Genomic DNA, 26,082 nt, shown 5'->3' with positions numbered 1-26,082 from the left:
AGATGGCGCAGACGACTGCTGATACGTCTTACAATAAGTTGCAGGTTTGCTTCACTGTAATATTAATTTTCTCCTGCCTTCCCATATTATAAACCCGTTGCAGCAGAACGGGATCACTTCGTTCCCCACAGACTACAGCGATCCGGATACAGTAATAAGATAAACCACATATAATGCGTTACACATGAAGACAGTTCCGGGTAAACTTCATGTAGATTCAATTCAGAATATTATAAATCTTGCCAAAGTTTTCTGCGCTCACCATTCCATTCCACAACTACGGACTTGTTTGTTCAGAGCGATTGACCTTTGACCCTAGACATCCAATTTGGAATCATAGCGACAAGGGTTGCTGTGCGCCACAGTAAAAAAGAGTAAGGAAAATAGAGAAGAGAAGAGATGTAGAGGTCAAATCTGAGCGACCCCGGCGTTTCAATAAACCTCGTCGAGCAACGGATTGCCTGAAGGCGGAGGAGGAGGGTGGGGGGGGGGGGGGGGGAGGTAGTAGTGCTTGTGCCGTCGAATGCATCTTTTTTGCGCGTCATTATAACAATGTTATGCGTATGTCAAAGCATCGATTCAACGAGAGGCGGGATATTGAATCATCTTCATTCACGTCTATCTCCCCTTTTCATCCCCACCCCATTCGGTTCTCTTCTTTTCATCTCAAACTGCGACTGAATAAAAAAAAAAAAAAAACAAAGCAAAACAAAACGAAGTACCGTGCTATTGTCCTACAAAGCGTATCATTCAAAGGCAGTCGTCTCATGATAGCTGCCACTCTCTGAAACCGTCTGAAACCCATTCCTATTCAGCCATGGGTTGGGGGATGGGGGATGGGGAGGGGGGGGGGGGGTTGGGGCAGTGACAATTATGACGTATAATTTCTTGTTCAAAATTCTCACGACAAATGTGACACTGACTATAAACACGCACACACACACACAAACGTGTCTCGCTCTTTTCTCCTATATCGTTTAACAAAGAAGCCCACTCTGGCGGGGGAACTAATGTTGCCGTTGTTGGTGTTTTTGTTGCTTATCTTTTAGATATTTCTATTGCATTGTCTGGTGGCAATACGTTTTCACTGTTACTGAGAAATGAAAGAATTATCGCACATCAACAGCCACAATGAGGTATTATGCACCAGTATTTGAGAGAACAGACAATAATGTGAACATGTCTGGCTACACGCAACCACAAGTGTGAATACGATCACAGGTATGGCTGAAGGAGAGCCGTGGGTCATTGCGTGGTAGCTATCTGCCGTCACTTAACTAAGCATTAGCCTTGAAACTTAAATGCAGCAATATTCAGAGAATATAAGTGACGATTAACATACACTTGTGAGATACACGTGCAAACCTTGCAAATCTGTTTGTTTGTTGTTTTTTGATATACCATCGTCGTTTTGAATCTTAATGAAAATGAATGTAGGCCCTATATGTCGGTATGACATTCCCGTTCACTGTCTTGGTATAACAAATAATTTTCGGAAGAAATTATACCTTGATAAATATGTATTAATTTCCCATCAAACTGAAAAAAAAAATCATCGCTTCAAGGCAATTCCGGATCACTGTAAAGTTAGTCTGAAAAGAAAGAGTAAAATTTTATGAGCACGGCGGTGAGCATTTGATCTAAATCGGATGACAATTAGGGAAGTTATACGAAATTGTGAAGATTTGCTAATTTTCACAAAACAGTTCTTGAACAGTCAATACGAATATGCAAATAGTGAGTAGATGATGTCATCGCCTAACAACTTGCCACATAGTTTCTACGCAAAGTCTTGACTTTTTTTTTTTTTTTTTGCTTCAAGAGCAATCATGCCCCAATCTCGAACAAATCATAATAACGTATATCTGACTGATCATTATTTTGAAGTTATTCATCCAGGAATAACATTATGATTTACACTTTTATAGCGGAAAAATTAAAATTTCGTCAGTTTTTTTTTTGTGTGTGTACAGGATTAATGAAAATTTGTGTGGTGATGGCATCATAACCTCACTCATTTATATCATATCAAATGTGCGAGAACTGTTTTAGCAAAAATTGGAGAATTTTCATTATTTCATAACTTCACTTATCACTATCCGATTTGGATCAAATTTTCACTGTTCTATATAATAATACAATTTTACTCTTTCTTTTCACACTAACTTTTAGCTGGTCGCATTACCCCTTTAAAAACGAAGTCTTGCAAACTGGGAAAATATATTCTAGGCTTTTATTTGAGTCAGTTCCATATTTCACTTCTCACAACACACGGGGAATTACTTCCGGGAAGGATATAATTGCGTATATTGCACGACATTCTAGTTCCTCTGTCATAAACTCATATTCCCACTTCCATGCTTTATGACAAGGAAAAAAAAGGCAAACCAAAAGGCAGTTACCCTTGTAGGAATGCGGAAACAATGTTGAGACACTATCAATATTGACTTTATATCTAGAGAACCGCCTGAGATGGATTACGATAAATTTTTGCCAGAACGTGTATATCATATATAGGTGCATGTGTGAGAGAAAAAAGAGCGATGGAGAGGAAAGAATATAAATATGTGCATGTGTGTATTTTTGTGCTCTCTCGTACCTCCTTGGTATAATCATGTAGTTACATTTTCGTAGTAGCTCCATGGTATAACTCTATGGCCCGAATTCACGAAGGTGGTACAATTGAAGCCATGGGTTAAACCACGGACAATTTGTATGGAGCGCCAAGTGTAGCATGGCCTATTTCGTTACGACATCAGTCATGTCGTCGACGAAATGACCATTCCGATAACGAAATGATCATTTCGTCGACGAAACGTTGTCATACTCAGTATACCACCTTCGTGAATTCGGCCCAAAATGTGTGTGTGTGTGTGTGTGTGTGTGTGTGCGTGTGCGCGCGCGGGCGCGCGTGTGTGTGCGAGTGCGTAAGACAGCAAAGGGAGTGAACTTGACAATAAATAAAGGTGATAGCAAACAAGGACACCATGAGCAGCGGGGGAAGTTCGTTTAGTTGTCTCAAGGTCACTGCCATATCGGTGGAACAGAGACACGCGCACGCCAATTCAAAAACATTCACGATTCATGTTGATTTGACTTTGAGGGGCGTGTCATCTATAGTCTTGCACACATTAACACACAAATATATTATATTTCTGTATGTGTGTGTGTGTGTGTGTGTGTTTGACAAAAAAAAAAATAGGTTATAGCACACACGAAAACGTACCATCAGCTAATCGATGAAAACACACTAACACAAACTCAATCACATACTAAGTACATTGGTGGAGCATCTCTTGATGAATATACATGTAGTATTATCTCACACCAGCAACAAAATGTAGGCCTACAGCTTTCAGAAACACACAGACGACTTTGAATTACGGAAAGAAAAGAGCGCAAGAAAAACAACAAAATTGCCAAGAAAGAGCAAAAGAACAAGAATAATACCATAAACATAACAAAACTGGTGACTCTTGGTTTCTGTGAACCATCTATAAGTTCTCCAATCCTCAAATAGAACCACCACCCCTTCTTTTGCCTCTACAACAGTACCTGTGATATCAGTATAACGTTTTAGCAGTAGCAAAATAAGGGATGTCATGAATTTTGATAGAGGATAAAATTGGATTGCTACTTGCTCTACTACTAATAAGAATATTGTTCCCATCATCCTATTCAATTTCTTTTACTGACTGCAAATGCTATAAATTAACTGGTTACTCAGCAGATTGAAAACAGAAATGCATGAAATGTGACAGATTGTGTTGATGTCCGGCAAAATCAGTTGTTGAACGAGTCGCATCTTTACTTTATACATCGTTAACACGAATTAGTATTCTTGTCCCTTTACTCAAATAATATAGCGGTGCAGATGATAAATGCTGGAGGTGCTAATTTGCATTGAATCGCAGAAACCGACGAATTAATGTGACTTGCCAGGCGGGGTACGAATCCAGGAGGGCAATCACGCAAGACGGAGTAATCAAAATCAGTGTACGCACTCCTCCCTACAACCCAACGCAGACGACAGTGATGATGCGCTCTGCCCGATGTGCCTGCGGATTTATTTACTCAGATTCCCGCGCGATGTGTCCCCGGGAGGAGTGCCCCAAGATACGGACATTTTGACATGGCCTCCGCACAGCGACGAACGAGAAGACAATATTATGTACAAAGCAAGCTTTGTATTTAATTGTGTTGCAACAATTTCGCGCATGCATACCCGTAATTTTACACAGACAATCAAGTTTAATCATCGCATGCGTTGATAGAATGTAATTTTTCTGTATGTTTAGAACTGTATCAGTGTTTTCGATCAAATAATGTGCGGTGTAACATTATATGCCTGTCCATGGTGTTATGTGGGTAAGTGCTCTAATAGCTTGTAGGCGATGTGTTAAATATTATCCGTCTCCTCATTTTCTTCATTATACCTTAATCGGATTCGCGCTGAACGGGAAATAACAGAGAACGCGTTTCTCGGCAGCATTCGGATCTCATTTTAGCAGTCAGGTTAAGGTGGGGGCAGGGGGAAACTCCCACGGCTTGGTTTCCACGAACATGAACCGATGGATAGCCCCAGCTCCGTCTTACGAGGAAATCTCAAATCCCCATACACTAATACACATTCGAATACATAAAACATATATGCATTCACGAAGGCGTCAAAAGAACACGGTAAAACGTATATACAGCGTGTCACAAATGTATCACTCCCAAATATCTCTTTTACGCCCACAACTGGTGGATATATAGGCCAATTGTTACCGACAGTTCTTGGTCGATGACTTCTAGGGTCGGGTTGAGTGGTGTGCCGTTATCTGGTGACAACGATATTTTAAATTGAAGATTTGGCGCAAATACAACCGATCAGAAAGAGAGAGAGAGAGGGGGGGGGGGACAGCAAAAAAAAAAAAAAAAACCCAGATATAACAATGGTACACCGAAAGTGTGGCATAAATCATCCGCAGAGTCAACGAGAGACAACAATATAGTCCCCAGTTCTTATCCACTTTAGGTCAAGCCGATTTAATTTGATAAATCAATCAAATCACAAATCGCATTTCACTATCAAAACAATGCTCTGAAATGGACATTCTTTACGTTGGCGTTAGTCGAATCATACGATGTGTTGCCACTTTTTGTTTGTTTTTTTGTTTTGTTACTAAATCTTCATTGTACGTATCAGATGCGTCTATTATACAAATTTAAAGCATATTAAAATCGGAGAACTGCGAGGATAGTTCGCTATCTCACAAGCAGAGACTTAGAAAAGAGATTGATTGGAATTCGTCATTTTCCATTGTAATCTTTACGAAAAAAAAAAGTAAATAAAAGAAGTTGTGTCATTAAGGTATCTTCCATTTCTTTAACTCTCGGCTGTTATCATGCGTTCGGGAAATTGTTAAACTAACATTGCCTAAAACGTGCTATTAATCACTCTGCTAGTTTGGAAGTCAGCCATGTTGACCAAGGTCAAGTCTCAGAGAATGTTTCCAAATTAGAGTCAACCATTTCACTCAACATTTACATAATTATATACCATTTCGTTCTTCAGAAGGTCGCGTGTCTCCCTTATGTAAAATAACAATAATAATAATCATAATAATAATAATATCAAACACATGTGCATTACAAAAATCATATTGGTAGTGAAATGTTTATATATTCATATATCGCAAGTGTTGAACTAAAATATATCCATGAAATAACATATACACTACAACACAGAGCATAAGCTTCTGTATATATCAGGATGAGACAGAGAGAGAGAAAGAGAGACGGGGAGAGACTGGGATTGAGGCTAATGGTCTTGATCAGCTCTTGGCGGGGGCCCTCCCTGTTTTCTGGTTCCAATTTCTGTCCCCACTTTCACCCGACCCGTTGCGTCAAGTTCGGCGATGATTGATAGCACAAGAACGTCCCCTTTGTTCCTCGTTCCACATAAGCCGGGCCCTCCTCCAGTGTTTATACCTCTCAGCCATTACTGCCAAGTTCTCGTGTATGTATGACCTCATTCCCCGTCTTTTTGGACCGCGGCAAAATAACTTCGGAAAAAAAAACCCAAAAAACCAAAAACGAACTTTAGACTCCACTTCACCGGCGTAGTTTCAAGCGACGCGCCTCTTATATATGTATAAAAGGGATATACACTTGTCCGCACAGAATGGTACCTGTTCCAATGAATATAAAGCCTCCTGGCAAAAAGAGATATAGGCGAGACAGTGGGACTGAAAACTCAACGCAGTTGTATACCCGGGGTGTATACAATTCACCACACGGTTTATAAACACTTATGCGAGTACTTGATTCGGCAATGTGTCACACGCACCGACAGTATGTATTTGTGTGATGTCTGCTTGCTGTGAGTGTGTACCCAAACCTGCTTCTTTGTATCAATTGTTGCAAGGTCAATAAGGGATTCCCAACTAAAATTTTGAGGACAAATATTGCAGGCTTTTGAACTTTAATCGTGTGGGAGGAAGGTGGTGAGAGAAAGTTAACATGACCAATTATTATCATTTTTATGGTCACGATAATTCTTCTTATTTTCATCGCCGTCATGATCAATACAAAATCATAATTATCGTTATCATTCTGAATCACTAGTATCTTGTATTTGACATTCGTAATGACCTTATAATTCTGACCATTACCATTTGAAGGCAATTGGTAATTTTTGGGGACATACGCCTTTTATAGAAGCAGTATATATCCCATACTTATTGCGGAATGTAAATTCGTAGTCAGCTGCTCGGAAAAAATAAGGACAAGAATTGTGGTAACAAACGCCGGAATTCAGAGGAACGATTAGCTTGACATGTCGCTTAAACATGCCGCTTAAACATGCCGCACATTTCAAGTTTAGATTCATGTCTTCCTACTGTAATACAAGTGGAATGAGTGTATCCTAACACCGGGAGGCCAACATTCATGCACACTCCTAGTCTTTGAAGAAGTCGTCCGCTACTGCTTTCTATTCCAAAATATTTGATGTGGCGACCACAGCTGAGACAGACTTCGTGGGCATATTGGGCTTGATGATATTAGGGGAGAAAACCCCTGTATGGAATTGAAGTTCACCTATTGTCGAAGTATCTATGATGCCAGCCACGCATTCTCCCAGAGAGTAGCCTATGCAGAGTGCTTACCAGCAACCACTAGTGCAACGGCTGTTCACGAAGGCTACTGCCTCCTTTACCGCAGGTGTCACTGGTTGTAGGGATAGAGGTGGCGCCCCCGGTGCCTGAGCCATCCGGGGGTTAATTCCTCGGATTTAACAAGTTGCACGGCGGGATTACAACGCACCGAAGTGGCACTGGGACACTCGGGAGGTTTTTTTCTCGGGGAAAACGTTTTTCTTAACGCGTTGGAAAACGTGTCAAGGACTTAGCCCTACTGCACACACGTGTAACTAGATCAGGCAAATCTATTTCTCGCGGATCATGACACACCGAGGGAAAAGAGAAGAAACTTAAGGCCTCTTCGATAGACCTTTCACAACAGCCATCTTACTTTTTAAGTATGGGGGCATGAGCCTATCACCAAAGCAACAGGTACATGAACAGCACGTGCAGTAATGCGGCAAGGCGACGCTCCGATGAGACAAACGCTGATTAGTGTTATGAAAGCGCAGACTACTTCTTATATTAACACAATGCTAAAACATTACCAAGTAAGTGGAGGATTTTTTTTCTACTTGTTAAGACCTCCGCCAAACTGTGTCCTTACAGTGCATACATGTTGAAAGTACTTGCGTGCATCTCATCAGTATTCCCTAGCTCTCGTATTGTCCCTCCGCATCTCTCGCATTCTCAAACTCGTATGCGCGCGTGCGTAAACTGGTGCGTGTATGGGGCACCAAGTGTCACATGCTCTCTTTCGTTACGAAATCAGTCATTTCGTGTAACGAAAGAGACCATGAGACACTTGGCACCCCATATGCGTGCAGCATGACATTGAATCAAGGGCGAACAAAATATTGTGTTCACGTTTCGAACATCTGTCTCTGTTAATGTACCCAGAGGGAGAGCCAGGGACAAATCTGTACGTAACACGGCTCTCGAGGGACAACCCTGGGACTGGGCGACCGTTGTGAGCAGTGACTAATTAGGAATCAAATTTCAAGATCACTGCTCTTTAATATCGATGTGTTCATCCGGCAACAAAGGCAAAGTCCCAATGGTCTAGTCCACTCGGGGGGCCTCGTGAAATTGCGATAGTTCCATGTTTTAAGCTGCCTCGAAAACGTGGAAACGTGAGGGATGCAAAGCGTCATTGCGGGCTTCAAAACAGAACACAACCGAAAAAGAAAGAAAGAAAGAAAGGAGAAACTCATAATAGGTCGTAAACGGTGACAGCACTGCGTTGCCAATCGAAAGATCAGCTTTGCGACAATGACTCGTACACAGAAAACGAGATGATTGGGACTTTTTGCCCTTCTCGGTCTTCCCTTCTCCCTTCTTTCTTATCTTAATATCCCTCAAAAACAAGGGAGTTAACGCAAATACAATTGGCAAATTATCAGTTTTTTTTTATTTGCTGAGGTCATTATCAAGTGTAATCTTATGGCTCAAAATGGCGGTCTATTACATTTCATACAATCTCTGTGGAGCAACTTTCACGAGAAAAAAAAAAGATACATGTACATTGCATAATGCATCTAGAGCTTTGTTGTATCCACACTATTCCATTCACTTTGCAAATTACAATTTTTTAAACGATCTATGAACATTTCTCGTGCTATACTTCATTGTGTTTATCACGAACTATTATTGCATTATTGCACTGGTGTTTTCAAATTGAAACAAGTACCGAAATAGAAAAGATATGATAAAGATAAATATATAAAATCAAAATTTACGTCGCTATCCCCTCGCACGCAACAGACTATTGTTGTTGTTGTTATTTGAATTTATTTGGCGTTTATCATTCCTCGAGGAATATTTACGCCTACAAGCACGAGCGTAGTCTCTGTCCCAGACTGGCATATATTTTTTTTTCTTTCCAGAATCCAATGACCGAATGCATGTTCAGATGCTTCGAGGCAGCGTAGTTTGATCTTCGATATATAAATGACATTGGCAAATCCATTACAGGGTGCTTGGCTGGCACTTCAAGACTATCTAGAAAGTTCCCCTCTCTCTATTTAACAGGGGTTATCGTGTCTGTTCCGACAGGTACGACCAGCTGACGTTCAGACAGCGGGTTCTGCTGTCATATCACATCAGGAGACGGTGGTTAAAAGCAAGGGGAGGTGAAAGACGGCGGAGGAGGTGTTAGGTACGACGTTTTTAGTCTCCCTCCGTTATTTCCGCCAAAGCGCCTCAAGTGCATGTACGTGAAAAGGGTTTCTCGCTTCTCGTTTTAGTAACGTCGCGTTTTAGATCTAACCAGGGAGGTGCAAGAGAATCTAACAAAAAGCCCTACACGTTCTCGTTCCTTCTTACATCCTCTACTTCTCTGCTTATCAATCCTCTATCCATTTTCTATCTAGCTTTGATCGACCTATCTGTCTGTCTCTTTGTCTTCCTATCCATCTATCCATCTTTCTTTCTTGTGTCAGTCTGTTCGCCTGTCTGTCCGTCTGTCTATCTATCTATCTATCTATCTATCTATCTATCTATCTATCTATCTATCTATCTATCTAAGTACACTGTACTTATATATCTATTTTTTCTCAAAAGTTATACATATTAAGTAGGACCCTATAATCTATCTATCCATCCACCTATCTGTATTCTTTAAGTTATACATGTGTCCATTATCTATCTTCATTCATGTCGTCTCCCCAAACAGACTACTCAGTGTAAAAAAAAAAAACAACAACAACAACAACAAAAACCAAAAAAAAAAAACACTAAAACTAAAACTTCTTTCTATTCTTGATCACGATACGCTGGACATGATCAGGGAGGTGTACTCACCTCCCTGGCATGATGAACTGATGCTACTGTAAGACCAGTTGGCTCGACCAAAATAATGATACTTGTGTAATGAATGAAACAGCCACGAGGACCCTTCGTAGTTTAAGGCAGCCGTTTATTGTGTTCTATCTGAGAGGCGGCTTGCGATGTTCACTGTACCTTAAAACCACTTTTGTCTCTGGCGAATTTCATTCTTTATTGTGTGTTGTTTTTTTCTTTGAGCCTGAGAAAAACAATCACATACTAATGACTCAATTATCGGCACGGTATTCAGAGGAAATATTTCATTTCGTTCATGCGCACTTCCGTTCATGTCTTCATATCGCTGTATCAATAATATTGTTGTTCTGCAAGGTATTCATGCAAGGCGAATGCCTTCTGCTTTGTTTGCTTGTTTAGGGATCGTGGATAAGTTGCAAAAGATAGGGCCTATAATACATAATTATTGGGGTTATTCTATGATAAGAAAATGCCACAAGTCTCCACTTGTTCTTGTACGTGCAGGGACAAGCGCACAATGGTTAAAGAGCCATCTTACGTACTATTTGGGGGGAGACGGAAGAAGTATGGTGTATCTCACTGACCCCTTTCAAGGGAACAGGGGTGAGACGGGGTGGGGCACGAGGGGGTGGGGAGAGGCAGGGCGTTAATCTCAAACTGAGTACGAGGTTTACCATTATGACGGTTCTGTTTCATCCGATCCAAGAGCTGGCTGAGACTACAGAATGGATGTGAGAATTCCGGAACAGCAAGATTTCGTTGGCAGCCACACATTTCTTCACATCCTCAACCCCTACCCCATAAAATCAGGGTTGGGGGGGGGGGGGGGGGAGAGAAAGTCCCCGCGTAATACGGGTAGCGACAAGACATTGTAATCACCGCGTCTGTATGTGCAGGCACGAAAGTTTCCTCAGGAATTGAGGAGTACGCGATTTTCTTCAATGAAGTTATGTGAGTCCAGTTTGGTAATCCCTGCTGTTTGTTGGAAAACGCAACCATCGTGATAAAAATAGAGAGCAGAGAGGAGGAGATGGGAGGGGGAGGGGGAGAGAAGGAGGAGGGGGAGAGAATGGTCTTTCCTCAGTGTTTCGCTCTGCGTGGGATTCCTTCACTTAAAGGCATAATGTACCATTTGCAGATGAAACTAAAACCCAGCTGGTGCTTCAAAATAGTTCTAAAATGTGACGTAGGGATAGAAACAACCATTGTAAAAATTTGAACCAGGATAATCGATGTTAAGTATTGTTAAATATACAAAATGTGAACAATAGTTATAATAAAAATGTTTCCAGACTAAACCGTCTACAGTTATGGTTTAATGAGAACAACAAATATCCCTATCTTAGGCTTTATTGCAAAAGTCTTATATGGTAGGATGTTTTTGTGATACAACTGACTTACACAAATGCATCAAAAGTGATATCTTGAACATTTTCAAATCACTGCACCAAAAGGTAAACAGGACCTTTAAACCTTACGGGAAACCAAAACCAAAAGAGAAATGTGGATTGAGTGAAAGCAGCAACATTAGTAGAACACATCAGTGACAGTTTGAGGAAAATCGGACAATCGATGCAAAAGTTATGGATTTTTAAAGTTTTGGAGTTGTAATGACTGGATAAGGAGACTACTAGAGTTTATGACGTCATGTGTGGACAGAAATATAAAGAAAATAAAAGAAGAAATCCACAAAAACGAATTTTTCATGAAAATTACACATTCCATTAACTTGTTACTGACATATAATAAGATAATATCATTGCTCCTGCTTTCTGAATGAGGTATAGCCAAGTGCTCTAATCATTAAGCTAGAAAAGTGAATTTTCTTTATATTTTCTGTACAGTGTTGTCCACACATGATGCCATAAACTGAAGTAGTCTCTTTATTTAGTCATTACAACACCAAAATTTAAAAAATCCATAACTTTTGCATCCATTGTCCGATTTTCCTCAAACTTTCACCGATGTGTTCTACTAATGTTGCTGCCTTCACTCAATCCACACTGCTCTTTGGGTTTTGGTTCCATTTAAGCGGGATCAGCGATGAATTTTGCATTTCAATGAACATCTAGACGTTTGCTCCTCTTTCATTCAAATCGACTTATTGGTAAAATTTCCAATAAACCCATTACCTAATTCGGACGGCTGACGGATTAAATTATCTTGCAGAAGACTTGCCAAATCGATATGTAAATGCTGTATAAAACGAACACGCACGAACACGCAGTGATCGAAGGATTTTGTTGTATAAGATATATATTCCAAATATTTTCCCAACAGTCAAGACAGTAACCATGTTGCTGACCTTATACCACATAATGTAGTTGCGTATGTGCTGATTTCGAGTGCCGCGACTGCCTACACTTGCGTTCAAATATACTTTGTGATAGAGCGTGAATTAGACGTATGGCAGAACGAATTGGTTTCCCTTTTCAAGAAGGCTACCCTGACATTCTCTACTCTAACATGAGTTTAGACGACGCTTACAATTTGTACGTGTGTGTGCGTGTGTGTGTGTGTGTGATATTATTTATGCACATTTGCGAAGTGCATAATACAAGCGGACACACAGTGTAAACGCAGCTGTTCGAATACTATTAACGAGATACTAGTATTCTAAAATCAAACTGATAACCCTTGGGCACTCGGAGTATCTTCTTCACATAATGTAATTTTTGTCCTATTTAATCTACAGTGATTGCATCGACAAAGACAAAAAAAAAATCCAGTGATGGATAAAAGAAACCATGTTCGACGTAGACCTTTAAGCTCGGAAAAACAACGAACTGAGAACAATGCATGTAAGTACTGATGCCCCATAATGGGCAGTTCCATTCCATTATTGAAAGGTGCGTCTAATGCGTTGCACTAATGGTAGGATAATACGGGTGCATTTCTATGTGTAATGTTTTATGTCGACGGCGGAGCTGATGGATACGTCTGTCCGGTCATTCTGCATTTTATTCTGAAACTCAGGTAATAATATCAAACGTGCATCTTTCTTCCTGTCTCTTCTCTCATTCTCTCTCCGAGGCGACTCCTCCCAAGTCCATCGAGAAACAAATGATGCAATTTGGGCGAAATAGCAATCGTGATGGAACGAGTGCGACGCGTGCCAGTTATTGTTAAAGGTCGATCACAGATTTCGTGGGATGCATTCACTCGAAATAAACATGATGGCAGGCACGGTCATAGGCTTGCAAATAATACCGGCAACGTTTCGTATGCATTTAGCTAAGACTAATGGTTCAAACCATTTTGAAAATGGTTAAATATTCCACAAATATGTTTACTCTCACTGTTTGGTGAAAATACCTTTCGTTACTATAATATTAACATTCTTGATCCATCTTTTTCTACATCCTTATAGCGGCCCTTTACAGCTTTCTGGAGGCGATTTCTCCATAATATGTGCTTTAATAAAGTATTTCTTAGCCAACGGCAAAGCAGAACTACTGGTGAAAATCGATATAAAGTTCCGTCTTAAACACACAGACTTTACTGACAAAGATTGATCAGATTTCGAGGTAAAGAATTTTGACCATGAGAAAATTCTGTAGGGTGAAATTTACAACTAAGATATAAACTCATGTAGTTTCCATGTTAGCCAATAGATGATTTGGAGGAAAATGATTAACAGTTTTGAAGTAATTTCAAGTTTAGGGGACAATTTCTTTAACATAGCAATAATATCATCATATCCTTTTTATTTCAACGCCATTGGGAACAAAACAAGCGGGAGTATTCCTCAAATGGTTTGGCGAATATTCGGAAGGACCAAATGTTTTAGATTTTAAATGGAGAGACTAGTCAAGAAAAAAATATGCAAGTTAGATTAGGCCATGGTACCAATGCTTCACAACTCAATACTTGGCTTGCCTCAAATGTCTTCACTAATCATGTTTCTTTTACTGACTAATAAAAAGATAATATCCATCACATGAAAGTATTCGAGAGAGCTATAGGGAATGGACAAGCCGTGGGAATTCTAAAGAAAATTGTGTAGTCGTTAAAACAGTATTAACAATACGAATATAACGACACTCTCCATGATTGTATACATACAATGTTTGTGAAACAGAGGCATGAACACACCGACTAATTTGCATGATAGGATTATAGCTGATCAGCTGTTCTGCCAAAATATGCATCATATATTACTTCAAAATGCTTTGTGGTATCTTACTTGGTCTCCATCTTTGATTTTGTAGTTTTGAATATATCGTGTATCCCCTCGGCCATACCATGAAAGCGATATGCCATCATTTCTTTTAATGATTATCCACATAACTATCAAGGGGATTAACGTTGTGTGTGTGCTGTGAAGGGGGGGGGGGGGGGGGTCCCCTCCACAATATTGCATCCTTCGAGAGCCTGGTAGAACATTGTGCTTATTTAGTCCGAGGCAAGTGCTGCATCTAGCAGGACAGAATTCTAGGGTTCAAAGACTTTATGCGAATCCTGCGAAGAAGCATTTAATCTTTAAAATTAGAAAGTGGTATACTCTTAAATTCACGATGCTACAGGAGGACATCCAACACCGAAATGCGAACGGCAAACGAAATCTCGCTTAAAAAAAGTGGGTAGTTTCCCCCTCAATATTTCAAGAGAGAGATGTATAATTATATAAATAAGAAAATGTTCGGGGACTTTGAAGCCTGTGGGAACGCCTCCTCCCTCCCGTCTCTCTCCTCTCCTCGTCTTACTTTCCCTTCCTCGTTTTTCATTCATCTCGCCAGCTCGTTCATGTTACTCTATTATGTTTCGGCCCAGCGTTCAGCGTCGAGCCCGCCTCGAAGTGGGTGCCTGCCCCGAGTGAAATCGGGGAGTTCGCGCGGGTTCAACGCCGGACATTGCCCCCTACCGACTGCCGTATCTTCTTCCTCTCTCGCTTCTCCTTCTTCTTTTCTCCGCTGCAGTCAACGGCCGAAGACGATATTCCTTGATTACACAATTTCCTAATTTTCAGTCAGTCAGGCCGTACAAAATGAAGCCAGACTTTGAGGAGGGGATGAGATGAGGGGGGAGGGGATCGCTGATGTTGTGGAGTTGAAGATGAAGATGGAAGAAGTGAACCTTGCTATCATCCACGATCGCTTTCTCTCGCCTATGTGTGTCGCGCAGGATGCTGGCGTATTATGATATCGTCTGGCACGCAGGAGGGATTTTTTCCCCGTTCTCCAGCGATATTATTATATCGCCGTATGCAATCAGCGCCGCGCGAGGTGATTTATTGCATCGCCAACAAAGCATCTCTCCTTCAACCGACGGCCACCTCTGACATTATTTGCTACCTGTGAATTACCCTACTGACATTTACCACGGTGGGGGTCATTTATCAGTTTTAATTCAGCTTCGATTGTCGACGATTTTCGGGCGAAGGCGACTCGCGATGCGACCGCTGCTGGCAGGCCGCAGAGCGCAGTCGAGTCTGTCAAAACGAGGTATAAAAGGCGGAAGCGGCGGAAGTACGGGTGGAGAGCAGCATAGCAGAGCTGGGGGGACAATTTTAGGCAGACGAAATTTCACAGCGGAAGAATGAGCGAAGGAGAAAGAATGTGCCTCTCTATATCATTACACACTAAACCGGGGAATGGAGGGAAGGGGAGGGGAGGGGGAGGGGACGCGATGCGGGGGGGGGGGGGGGGGCAAAAATAGATTGGTAGAGACGGGGAGAAAGTGAGGAGAGTGTGAAAATGGAGAGAGGGATGCCGGGATGGACGGACGGGGAAAGATTGTGAGAGGAGGAAGGAGAAATGGAGGGCATTGAATGAAGTATGGGAGAAGATGACGGATAGAAAGAAAGAGACGATAGGGTTTGTGTGGTTTAACACTTTCAAAGCCGCCACGTCAAAGTGTCATTGACATAGTGTACAAAAACTTCTCTCCCGTAATGAGAGGCTCAGTCTTATGTGCGAGCAGATAATGATAATGATAATAATGTTGTCATATTATTATGTAAGGCGGTATTCTCTTGTGACAGAGGGTAGAGGTTGATGGAGATATCATGAAGAACTGATGAAAAGTGATTCACGTTTCTAATCAAATAAATGAAATTTGAAGGATTTTCTTAAAGTGAATTTCAACCGTAATGGGAGACAACATTTCCTCATAGAAATTTCCACTTGTTATGTAAGTGTAAATTGAAAGAGCCAAAGAGTTCAGAAAGTAGGCTTTAAATGCTGCCACCAAAGCATATCATTATTCAGATACGTCAACGGTCTGTTCGGGAACAAGGTGCGGACATGGGACGCTTCACAGGCCAACAGAAAGATGGAACGGCAGCAGTCTGGAACGTAGACTAAGAAGAATGCAGCTAGAGGTCAACAGTGAAACCAAACATCACGAATGCACATTCATTACGAACATACATAATAATTGAGGTGGTTGCATAGAGCAAGAGGTGGCATACACACACGACAAGACGTCATTTCTGTTGAATTCTCTTTGCTTTGCCAACAGAGGGCTTTACGAAAATGTCGTATGCACGTTGCAGTTCTTTTACAACCTAACCTCTCCGTCCCAAAATAGGCCTAGATTAAAACAGATACAAAAACCAAACTTTCATAACTGTTTTTTCAAGTCCTCCACTTCCATTACACTTCATTCTTCCCAGTACCCTTGGAATAAAAGAAAGATGACAAGAAATATATACAACACAAGTAGTGCCTGACAAATGACACAATGCCTGTGCGCTACTGGAACTTGTTGGGTACGTCTTTTTGTGTCTCACGATTTAGGGTAACATGTAAAGTAGCGTGCAGTTGAGAACAAACGTGTTCTCAAGAGTAACAGCTTTATAGAAAACTAAAATAATGTTTAATGAGGGCTCTCTTTTGATTTTTTTTTTCAAGTGACAGGTATAGTAAAATATCCCATAGAAAGGACCATTATTATGATTGGCATGTCTGGGGTTTTAGTGATTGTAAACTACTATTGAAGTACAATGTAGTTATCTATTGCTATACACGCAGCCGATACTTCTCAACAGCGACACCTTGATTGACAAAATCAGCACGGATTTCGTTTATCATGGCTACTACTAGGACACTGGATAATCGGTACTAATTTACGTCGATGAAGGGCAATTTGCCAATCAGTTGCAATAAAACACAGCGTACATGATACGGTATTTTCCACCCTCACGACTCATTTTACCTGTTGCTGCCTGTAATGGTAGCCCCCTGCTACTTGTACAACGTAATGCGAACTCCGATTATTGGGATTGAGTCAGTTAAAGGGACGGTATAGTTTCGATTTCGGCTTCAGGTTTCCAATTTCTTTAGTGAGAAAATGAGAAAGCTCTCATAAAATATGAAAGAGCATAATATTTTTTCGAAGAAGAATTCAAAGTTTATTTGATGAAAATTGGTTTTGAAATGGCTGAAAATATCCACAAACAAAGAGGTCTTAATAGACGGTGAGACCCACCTTTTATAAGGACCACTATGCTTTGCTTAGTTTTTGGATATCTTAACCATTTCAATACCGATTTTCATCAAATAAACTTTGAATCCCCTCTTTAGTAGAATTATTTGCTCTTTAACATTTCATGAAGTGGTTTCCAAGTATGTCGCAAGAAGTTAACAGCTGAATCCTCATCTCAATCAATACTATAACATCTCTTTAACACGTGTAACCCCACCAAAATTTGGGTTACTAAGATTTCTCCAGAAATGTCGTCAGACTAGATTCCTACTTCCTTGGAAGACCCATGGTCACTGTTATTACTACCCCCTCCATTCATCCCTCCTCTGACGTCCATACCCCACCTGTTTTCCAACAACCCCTCGATCAGTGTACTAGTAACCCCCAAGATTAGTCTTAAGATTTCCCCTTCAGCCTTTGACCCCAGTAGCCAATGTCCAATTGTAAGCCTGTGTGTATTGAGACTGGTCAAGCCCTGTGAAATGCCCCTGCTGGTGTTAGACTATGTAGGTGTAATAAAACTCAAGGATGGAGCAAGCTAGCCAGTCTAGGGATATTGTTTTAAGCACCCCTCCCTTTTGTTGGTGTGTAGGCACATCAACAGAAACGAAAGGACCATGTCTCAGAAGAGGAAGGTCATTCTTGCTAGGACAAAGTAGTAGTTGCTTTGGGATTTAGGGACAGTGTCCTACCATGGGCAAAGCCTATACAGAGTGGACTGGTTCTAACTGTAGACCAACATTTTCTTTGACAATGACGTAGAGTGCAGGTCTAGCCCAAATTCTGTCCCCTCTTTTTCCTTTCCCTTCCCATTTCTCTGCCCCCCCCCCCCATTTCCAATGAACTGTTTAGGCTAGCTCTGCGTGTGCCTTAAAGTAGAGTAGCTCCATACATTAATAGATTTAAATACTCTACCTGTGTTACATTGTGTATTACAGATACTGCTTTGATATATGTTATCAATGGCAGTAATGGTATGACTGTTTGCAAGATTATTATTTGATATGTCAAACGTTCAGAACAAAGTGTGATCCATACACTTCAGCATAAGAGATATGAGTGTGCATTTGTTATGTTTAATACATCGTTAATGCGAATGAGATGTATGTATCTGCATTCTAATTGAGTGCTTATATGATTCTGATATATGATTTGTCGAGTATGTTAACTAGATCAGTGTTTACATGAGTATAAACAATCTGTCATATAGCTATATGCTGGTTAGGTAGCCGCTCTAGTGACCAAGGTCACAGGAGTGCAACTTTAAAGTCCTGTAGCCAGAAGGCTTGAGAGTGACTGGAAAGCCTGTCGTTACTGCCCTTGGTCAATGTTAAGACTTTGTCTGGCCAAGTGGATGGTCAGTACGTCAGTAATGTTCCTGGAAGTCAAGGGGAATGAGTGACCTCTAGCCAATGAGGCAGACTTTGAATGATGTCATAGAAACATGAACCAATGATATTTCTGCTGGTCAGTTAACTTTCTGGAAGTTTCTGATTTTCTCGAGAAAGTTTGTAATATTAACATTTTACATAGAGACAGAAAAGTATAAAAGCCCATAGCTTTGGAGCAAATAGGCATATCTGCTTCCTGCCAGCGCTTTGAGGCCTGCACCCACTTTGCTTGTTACATCGACTGTGTGATCCAGAAAGTTTTCTCACACATTTATCTGCTGAGAGGTTACCACAAAATAACTGGTAAACCCTCATAAGCATCAGCTGTATTGTTATATACAAGTTTTATGTGCCTGTGATACAACTGGTTGTGGCACGTACATCCATTGACTGCCGTGTGGAGCAGCTTGTAGTGAAAACGAGTGTTGGCTCTTTTGACTAGGTAAGTCATTGTATTTTTTCATAATATGTATTGCATTGGAGAGTGTTTGTTAATTAAGAACTCTAAACAATAGATTTGGAGATTGCGTATTGAGAGACTCTGATATCATGTATATAAATTCCGAAGTTATTATTATGGTATGCAAATTGATGATCGATGATTGATGCTTGTGTATTACTTGGCAATGTAAGATTACAATGCACTACAATGTTCAAGGTATATGCGCTTTGAATGTTCTATGAATGGACATGATTAGGCATACACTCAAGTTCATTAGTAGACAGATGAAATTGGGAAACTGACTTGGAATTAGAAGTCAGATGTTTGATTGCATGCATGCATATTGAAATGCCCTGTAGACCCTCACACTCAGAGAAGGTGAGGCTAGGCTCGCAAACATTGAGGTCTACAATGAGCACCCCCCCCCCCTTCTCGTCTGGAGTGACAGATTTATATCCACTGACCGTTCGGCTGTGAGTGGCAGAGGTCACTGCACTATTGAAATGTGGAATGTGAAACTCAAGAGGGGAGGACTAGCCACTAGATGTGAAGAACCTTGCAAAGAACTAAATGTGAGGAATAGTTGTGCGATTGTGAATATAAAAAAGTTATATATTCATGCTTTTTAGAATGTATACATGTTAACTGTACATGCGCGGTAAAGTGTACAACTGCTCACTGTAATTATTGTGTGCGTGGAGCATTATTTCCACTCAGACTATGAGATTTGAATCGGAGTCACATTATTTGTCGACCCCAGATGAAGCAACTATACTGCCAGTTGATCAGATAGATCAAAGCTTTATTTGTGGCAGCAGTGTTGCATATAATTCAGAATAAGTTGAAATGTTAAACTGAAGTTCGAGAGGCTACACTGACCGTAAGCACTTGTGTGTCAAAATGAATTGACAAACATTTGAATGTATATGACTGGAGTTTGTATCTGTATTGTCTAATGCGCTCATATATGTTTATGAGGCAAGTATAAGTAAAGACAATACATCAGATCAGATTTTGGAGTGGACTTCCATACTCCTGAAGAAATATTATTGATCAGAAAGACACAATATTAGGAAAGTCCTGTGTCTTATAAACTCTTTTGACTAGATACATATTTGGACGAGAGCTTTGGCCCGCCTTTGCTTGGTTCAGCGTGACTGACGACTACTGAGCATTGCATCAGCTACCGTGTACGACTGGTTTGCGACTGCTCTGGGCTCGTCGACAGGATAACCGGCGAGAGAGACAAAGAGACAGCAACGAGTTGAATTATCATCATACACTGGCAAATATTTTGTTATGCTAATGTAACAAAGGTTACGATTGAGTCTGTGAACATATTGAATTGAAGGATGTACTTTGTTGAACGACAAACAAGCTAATAAAGTTTGTCATTGGATTATTTTGTCAAAACTTAATCCCAGGTGTGATATTCTTTATTTATGAACTCGGGAGTGTAACATTCGGGTTACATAAATTGGGGGCTTGTCCGGGAATTATTGTTTTCTTAATTGATAATTGGATTTGTTTGGTAACGTGTATTACCGAAATTGAGTCTTGATTATTATTGTCCATTGTTACTATTGCATTCACCATTTTTTGTATTGTATCAAAGAGCCAACACTCAAGTGCAGGAAACAAAGCGATGGCAGGTAAAAGTTTGAAGCAGATTGGACAGGAATGGTGCAAGAAGGAGGAGATTAGAGTAGAGAATGCCCTCTTACTTGCAACAGGTGTAAAGACTGTGCCAACAGAGGTGTTTGCACTGGCATTGTCAGAGTTATATCCCACATTACTTGAGGTTTTAAGACGGGATGATCCCGATACAGGGGAAACATTGCTCCTGTGTGAATTCGAAGATGCAGTTGCTATGTTAGGATTACAGGCACAGATTGTCATCCCAGTAGATGGGGAGACTATGTGCAGAGTAGTGCAGTTGGACGGTTTAGGACCAGTCAGAGGAAACAGGGTCAGTGTCAAGGACCTGAGGGAGAGAGGTTTAGTTAGGGAATGGAGAAAAGCAGGGCGTAGAGCTCAGGAAGTCCAGTCTCAAGACATCCCCATCACTAACAACCTTCCACCCCCTTCCCCTGGTAGCAGTGAACCATCCATGTCCTTCCCTGATCGAGACATTCCAATTTTAGCAGCTTCACTTGCACGGTGTGGGCTGACCACAGGGTATCGGAAACTGCGATGCTTCTCCGGTGCAAAGACAGCAGCGCGTGATGAGGATAGCTACCCCATCTGGATAGAGCACGTTGAGAGCCAGATGGAGGAGTGGCAGACTCTGGATGATGCTGAGCGGCGCAAGCGCATTCGTGAGTCATTGCGTCCGCCTGCGTCGAGCATCATTACAGACCTTAGGCGCGAGAATCCCCAGGCCTGCTCTGCAGACTACCTCAGGGCTCTGGATCTGGCTTTTGGTGATACTGACACAGATGATGAACTGTTTGTCAGATTTCATCAGACAGTCCAGGCTGAAGGTGAGTCTCCCTCTGAGTATCTTTCTCGCTTACAGGAAGTCATGCGCCATGTGGTCAGGCGAGGAGTTGTCAAGCCACATGACGCCAACAAGGTGAGACTGCGACAATTCATCAGGGGCATCCTCTACCATGAAATGCTCCTAGTAAACCTACAGCTCAGGGAGCGCCTGGAGAAACCACCATCCTTCCTGGAACTCCTGTCTTCAGTGAGGAAGCAGGAAGAAGAGGAAAGGGTGAAGAAATCTCTGTCTGCCTCAAGACCCCCCGTTAGCCCAAAACAAAAGCAGGCTGCCCACCGTAAGGTAGAGCCCTCTATTCTGCCACCCCAAACAGCCCCTCAACCCCATGTCCTTCCCCAACCAGCACCTCCACCAGCACCCCAACCCACCAAAAATCCCCCCAAACCTCAGTCGTCCCAGCAGAGTAATACTGGTGTTGTTTGCTTCAAGTGTGGAGAGGAGGGCCACATCAGTAGAAATTGTCAGAATTCTGTCCCCCCTGACGTACTGAGTAAAAGACTTGTCAACTACATCCTTGGCAACCAGGGAAACGAGAAAGGGCGCCTGGGAAGGGGAAACCAGGGGCCCCAAAATTAGATTCTCCCCCACTTGTTTCTAAAGTTGAGGTTTCCAAGAACGATGTTCCTGAAGGTTTAGTAGGAGATGCTATTAACCCAAAATGTTGGATAGATGGAAAGGAGACAAAATGCCTTCTTGATAGTGGGTCTCAGGTCACTCTTATACACAAGAGCCTTTTCGACACACTAGATAGGGAATTGCATGAACTGAGTGACCTAGTCCTGTACCATGGAGGGGATGGGACTATGCCCTATCTGGGTTGGGCCTACGTTAACATAGGTTTTGAACGGTCATTTGCTGGCACAGGGACTGAGTTTAGTACCTTGGCTCTTGTAGTACCAGACCCCCAGCGTCCCTGTGACCATAGAGTGATTATTGGCACAAATTCAGGACTTTTCAGGCACTGTTTTGAATCTTGTAGGAGGATGGCTGGAGCGCGCTTCGCCCAGTCATTGAAGATTAGTACTAAATGCAGGGATATCTATGCCAGCATATCAAAACAAGAAAAGTTGTCCCCAGATGGCAAATTGGGCACTGCTAGGACCAAGAAAGGACATAGCACTCAAATACCTCCCCACTCCAAATTGGTAATGACTGCCCAAATTAGGAATCCCCTGAAAGAAGAAACAACTGTTTTCTTAGAGTGTAATCCCCACAGCAAACTTCCAAGTGGGTTACACATAGCTCCGGGAGTACAAAAATTGTCAGGTGGTGCCATTGGAAAGGTAAGGGTGCTGGTGACCAATAGTAGCCCTGAGTCTATCACTGTCCCTGGCAACTGCCCAATAGTAGATGCCTATGTCCCCGACAAGTGTTTCCCTACCCCTAGTAGTTTTCCTACCCAGCCTCACAGTTACACCGAGGCAACCCATTCCCAAGTAAGTGCTAATGTAGGCGATAACATCCCTTCCCCTCGAGTTGACGTTAGTGAGCTGCCCATCAATTGGGGCCCGATTTCCTCGGAGTGGAAAGAAAGGCTGCTCAATCAGTGCAGGCAGAGGAGTGATGTGTTCTCCAGGCATGAATTTGACCTAGGCAGTACAGGCTATGCGGAGCATCAGATTCGTGTTGACGATGACACACCATTCCGTGAGAGGTCTCGGAGGGTGCCTCCCTCTGATCTTAGGGACTTGCAGCAACATCTCCAACAGCTGTTGGAGAACAACATCATTAAGGAGTCTAAGAGTCCCTATGCCTCCCCAATTGTGCTGGTTCGGAAAAAGAACGGTACTTTGAGAATGTGCGTTGACTACCGTACACTCAATTCTCGTACCATTCCCGACCAGTACACAGTGCCCCTGATACAGGAGGCCATTGATTCCCTGAGTGGCAGTAAATGGTTTTCTGTTATCGACCTAAAGTCGGGATTCTACCAAATCCCGATGCGTGAAACAGACAAGGAGAAAACGGCCTTCACTTGCCCTTTGGGGTTTTACCAGTTTGAGCGTATGCCCCAAGGTGTGAAGGGAGCACCAGCAACCTTCCAAAGGCTGATGGAGAAGTGTATGTCAGGTCTGAACATGTTAGAGGTGTTGGTGTACATGGATGACCTGATAATCTTCTCCAAAACGCTGGAGGAAATGGAGGAGCGCCTGGCTAGGGTACTGGATAGGCTGCAGCAATTTGGCTTGAAGGTGTCCCCAGAAAAATGCCAATTTTGCTGTCAGTCGGTTAGGTACCTTGGTCATGTAGTCTCCGAGGCTGGGGTACAGACAGATCCAGACAAAGTGGCCGATGTAAGAACCTGGCCCAGGCCACAGACAGTGAGGCATGTCAAGTCTTTCCTGGGATTTGCTGGCTATTACCGGCGATTCATAAAAGACTACGCCAAAATTTCCCGCCCTTTGAACGCGCTTACAAGCGGGTGCGTTTACCCCAGGAAGCGAGGCCGTCCACCTCCAAAGAAAGTTCCGAGCCTGGATGCCCGAAAGGCAAGTGACCCCCTTGGTGATGCTTGGACTGAGGAGTGTGAGAATGCTTTTCAGGCTTTGAAGCATTGTCTGGTCACAGCCCCAGTCTTAGCCTTCGCAGACCTGTCAAAGCCTTTTGTGCTCCATGTTGATGCCAGCCGTGATGGACTGGGTGGTGTCCTGTATCAAGATCATGGAGGTAAGCTTCGTCCAGTGGCATATGGAAGTCGGGGACTGTCCCACAGTGAAAAGAACTACCCAGCCCACAAGCTGGAATTTCTTGCTCTGAAGTGGGCAGTCACCGACAAATTCAGGGATTACTTGTATGCAGCAAAAGGTACGCGGGTTATGACTGATAATAACCCACTAACATATGTCCTGACGTCGGCAAAACTCGATGCCACAGGACATAGATGGCTTGCTGCACTTTCCTGCTTTGATTTTTCCATCCATTATAAGCCAGGAAAGACGAACATTGAAGCAGATGCGCTGTCACGGAAACCACATCCTCCCGGCCTCGACAAGGAGTTTGAGGCTCGCCAGCAGTGCAAGATTAGTGATCTGGAGGCAAGGCTGCATGAGACGTCAGACTCAGGTGAGAAAGTGTCCACACTCTCTGCCTTCTGTCAGACGCATTATGTTTCAGCCAACTCTCCTCATAGAAGCCAGCCATACGTTGAGACCCTGTGTGCCAGTGCAGAGTCTATCCCAGGTCTGTATGCGAAGGGCTCAGACCTGAATGTAGTAGACTGGGCACAGGCTCAAAAGGCAGATCCGCAACTGAAACTAGTCAGGGATTATGTTGAACGTGGGGAGAGGCCACAGTCTTATACCGGCCTTTCAAGAGAGGCTGCCCTGATACTCCGCGAGTTCGACAGGCTAGTTCTGTGCAAAGGAGTCCTCTACAGAACATTCACTGACTCCTTAGGGAACCGCCATCACCAGTTAGTATTGCCTGCCCAGCGCCGTGTCGAGGCAATGAGGGGCATACACGACAGTGTTGGCCACCTTGGAATCGAAAAGTCCACAGCGTTGGCTAGAGACAGATTCTACTGGCCAAAGATGAGTGCCGACATTACGGAGTGGGTCAAGCATTGCCCTCGTTGTGTAGCAAGAAAGACTCCTCCAAAGCCAGCAGCCCCACTGGTGAGTATCCATACAACCAGCCCCCTGGAGCTGGTCTGCATGGACTTTCTCTCCCTAGAACCAGACCGCTCGAATAAGAAGTCTATCTTGGTAGTGACGGATCACTACACACGATACGCACAAGCCTTCCCAACGAAGGATCAGACTGCTGCCACTGTCGCCAAGGTCCTGTGGGAACATTTCTTTGTCCATTATGGTCTGCCCCAGCGCCTTCATTCTGATCAAGGTAGGGACTTTGAGAGTAAAGTGATCCATGAGCTGTCAAGGCTCCTTGGCATTAAGAAATCAAGGACAACTCCTTACCATCCCCAGGGAGACCCTCAGCCTGAGCGTTTCAACAGAACGCTACTGGACATGCTAGGGACCCTGGAGGAGGAGAAGAAGGCAAATTGGAGCAAGTACGTAAGTGCACTTGTACACGCTTACAATTGTTCAAGGAATGACAGTACTGGGTTCTCACCTTATTTCCTCATGTTCGGTAGGGAAGCTAGACTGCCTGTTGATCTGCGATTTGGCACTAGCCCTGACAACTTCACTGGGACTGACCACGTGAAGTACGTCAGTGGTTTGCGTGATCAACTTACGCGGGCGTATAAACTTGCGTCAGCAGCATCAGACAAGTCTGCCAGTGCCAACAAGGTCCGCTATGATGCGAAAGTGCGAGCAAATGGCCTGAAACCTGGCGATCGCGTCCTAGTTAGGAATGTTGGACTGACAGGAAAACAGAAGCTGGCTGATAGATGGTATGCCAACCCCTATGTCATCACAAAGCAAC

The 26,082-nt window shown here is 42.6% G+C and overlaps 2 protein-coding genes across 5 annotated transcripts in view; one reads left to right on the top strand and one right to left on the bottom strand.

The window, feature by feature from the left end:
* The window catches only part of LOC140231271 (nuclear receptor subfamily 2 group F member 1-B-like), a 157,580-nt gene that overhangs the window by 20,837 nt on the left and 110,661 nt on the right, over window positions 1-26,082 (bottom strand). The gene's annotated exons all lie outside the window — the stretch shown is intronic.
* LOC140231272 (paraneoplastic antigen Ma3-like) lies at window positions 20,836-22,269 on the top strand. Its single transcript, XM_072311419.1, has one exon. The coding sequence runs from the start codon at window positions 20,836-20,838 to the stop codon at window positions 22,267-22,269; it is 1,434 nt and encodes a 477-aa protein (XP_072167520.1).

The sequence above is a fragment of the Diadema setosum genome, chromosome 7 (assembly GCF_964275005.1).
Source record: "Diadema setosum chromosome 7, eeDiaSeto1, whole genome shotgun sequence".
NCBI lineage: Eukaryota > Metazoa > Echinodermata > Echinoidea > Diadematoida > Diadematidae > Diadema > Diadema setosum.
Note: the sequence above shows the minus strand (reverse complement) of the source record. Positions and strands in the feature narration are given on the sequence as shown.

Excerpts from the sequence above, each read along its gene's own strand:
- LOC140231272 (XM_072311419.1), top strand. The coding sequence starts at position 20,836 with ATGGCAGGTAAAAGTTTGAAGCAGATTGGACAGGAATGGTGCAAGAAG.